General features: G+C 51.8%; 1 protein-coding gene across 1 annotated transcript; it reads left to right on the top strand.

The window, feature by feature from the left end:
• Positions 1–743: 743 nt before the first annotated feature.
• LOC146822219 (protein LDOC1-like) lies at positions 744–1,292 on the top strand. The gene has a single exon (XM_085609986.1). It carries the CDS (start codon positions 744–746, stop codon positions 1,290–1,292), a length of 549 nt encoding a protein of 182 aa, XP_085466112.1.
• Positions 1,293–1,894: the final 602 nt, after the last annotated feature.

The following is a 1,894-nucleotide window of genomic DNA, read 5'->3' as shown; positions in this document are numbered from 1 at the left end:
AAACCGTACGCCGCTGTGTGTGTGCTTAGCGGGACTTATCCTAATCACTCCAGGTTGCGGGGAGAGTGAATGCGGTGACAACAACCGCTGACTTGTCAGGTGACTCTGCCTGTTCAGTATCTTACAAAACCATCAGGGAACATTACGGAGGGTAGCGGTGATGGAACCGCATTCGGCCGTAAACTTCAAGGGGGGAAGAGATGCGTAAACCATTGCAAGACATTGAATGTTGCAAACTAGATTGAATTTGACCTGAGGGTTTATTCTTTGACTGCGCACCCCAATTGGAGGCAGAGGAAAGATTTTCTGGGGTACGTGTGGTCGAGTACGAGCTGGTGCAGAGTGCCTGGAAGGGGGGAGTATAACTTCATTAATGTTTGTGGTATTTCCTTCCAGAACGGAATTGTCTCCACGGCTGTGATAGGCTTTCGGTGGGGAAGTTGGCAACGTTCCTCTTTCCCAGGTATAGCAAAAGACTTATAGCGAGAATACATGAGGGTAGTTTCTTGTGCATAAATTCTCATGCCTTTGTTCATTTCTGATACAGGTTCTAACTCCCCGGCTAATCCCTTCCCTAACCCTTCCCTCGCCTGATCCCTCGAACACCCTGTTTGCTTCATCGGGGTGTTGGTGATATCAGGAGGTGGACCCTTTTTCTACTGCCGCTGGATCCCGTGGAGCGTATCCTGACAGAATTACGCGCCCACGTATTTAGCTCTGCCCGATCCAGGGGTGGTGGAAAAATGGCTTCAATGGACGATGTCCTTCAGGCCTTGTTGGCGGTCCAACAAGAATTGGCAGCCTCAAAGGCAGAGACCGCGGCCTTGAGGGATAAAGTAGAGAGGTTGTCTCGGAACCCCTTTGACGCCTCTACAGTAGCCTCACAAATTCAGGTCATGGTGCCTCCGCCTATCCCCCCAGCTAGTCCGGAGAGATATGCGGGAGACCCATCGAAGGTACAGGTCTTTCTGACACAGATTATGCTGCATTTCTCTTGTAAGCCGGCCTCGTTTCCCACTCACCATTCAAGAGTAGCTTTTGCCATATCCTATCTGATAGGGGATGCGGCCAACTGGGCCGTCCCACTGGTAAGGAACAATGATGCGGTCCTTTCCGATTGGGCGGCATTTCGGGTGGAATTTGAAAGAGTCTTCGATCGTAGAGCCACCACTTTTAGCGCGGATAGGGAGCTCCTGGACCTTAAACAAGGGAAGAATGAGTTGGTCTCGTATCTCACTACCTTTAATAGGCTTGTGGTAGAGACGGCGTGGCCGGAAGAGAAAAGAATGTAGTTATTCTATCAGGGATTAAGGGACGAGCTAAAAGATGTGTTGGCTCAGATAGATCCCCAACCTACGACGTGTACAGAGATGATAAATCTGACCTTAAGGTTGGATGGTCGGTTGGCCGAGCGAGGGGGTGACAGAAGGCGGTGGGACAGAGGACCCGGCCGCTCGGAGAGAACCCCTCGGAGACAGGTAGAAGCACAGGCGTCGGGGTCAGAACCCATGGCGATAGGGGCCGTTCGAACACCTTTGACAAGGGAATAAAGAGAGAATCGAAGGGTGCATGGGTTGTGCATGTATTGCGGCAAAGGGGGACATTATGTGAGGGAATGCCCTTCCAAACCCAAAAACGCAGGGGCCTGGCCCAGGAACAAGAATGCGGCTGCGTCCATGACGCTTCCCCCAGGACCAACGGAGGACCCACAGGGAGGTGGGGGAGCCGGGAAGGGTTGGAAGATCCCCTCCTTAGCTACTACAAGTTTACGGGAGATTGAGTCCCCTCTAGTACTTTACATGAGGTTAGAAAGCCAGCAACATAGCCACCCGGTGAAGGTGATGATAGACTCCGGGGCTACTAGGAATTTTATTCCTGTTGGTCTGGTTAAGAC

Source organism: Triturus cristatus, chromosome 6, assembly GCF_964204655.1.
Source record: "Triturus cristatus chromosome 6, aTriCri1.1, whole genome shotgun sequence".
Lineage (NCBI taxonomy): Eukaryota > Metazoa > Chordata > Amphibia > Caudata > Salamandridae > Triturus > Triturus cristatus.
This window is presented reverse-complemented; position numbering and strand designations above follow the sequence as displayed.

Coding starts and splice junctions, on each gene's coding strand:
- LOC146822219 (XM_085609986.1), top strand. CDS start 744: ATGGCTTCAATGGACGATGTCCTTCAGGCCTTGTTGGCGGTCCAACAA.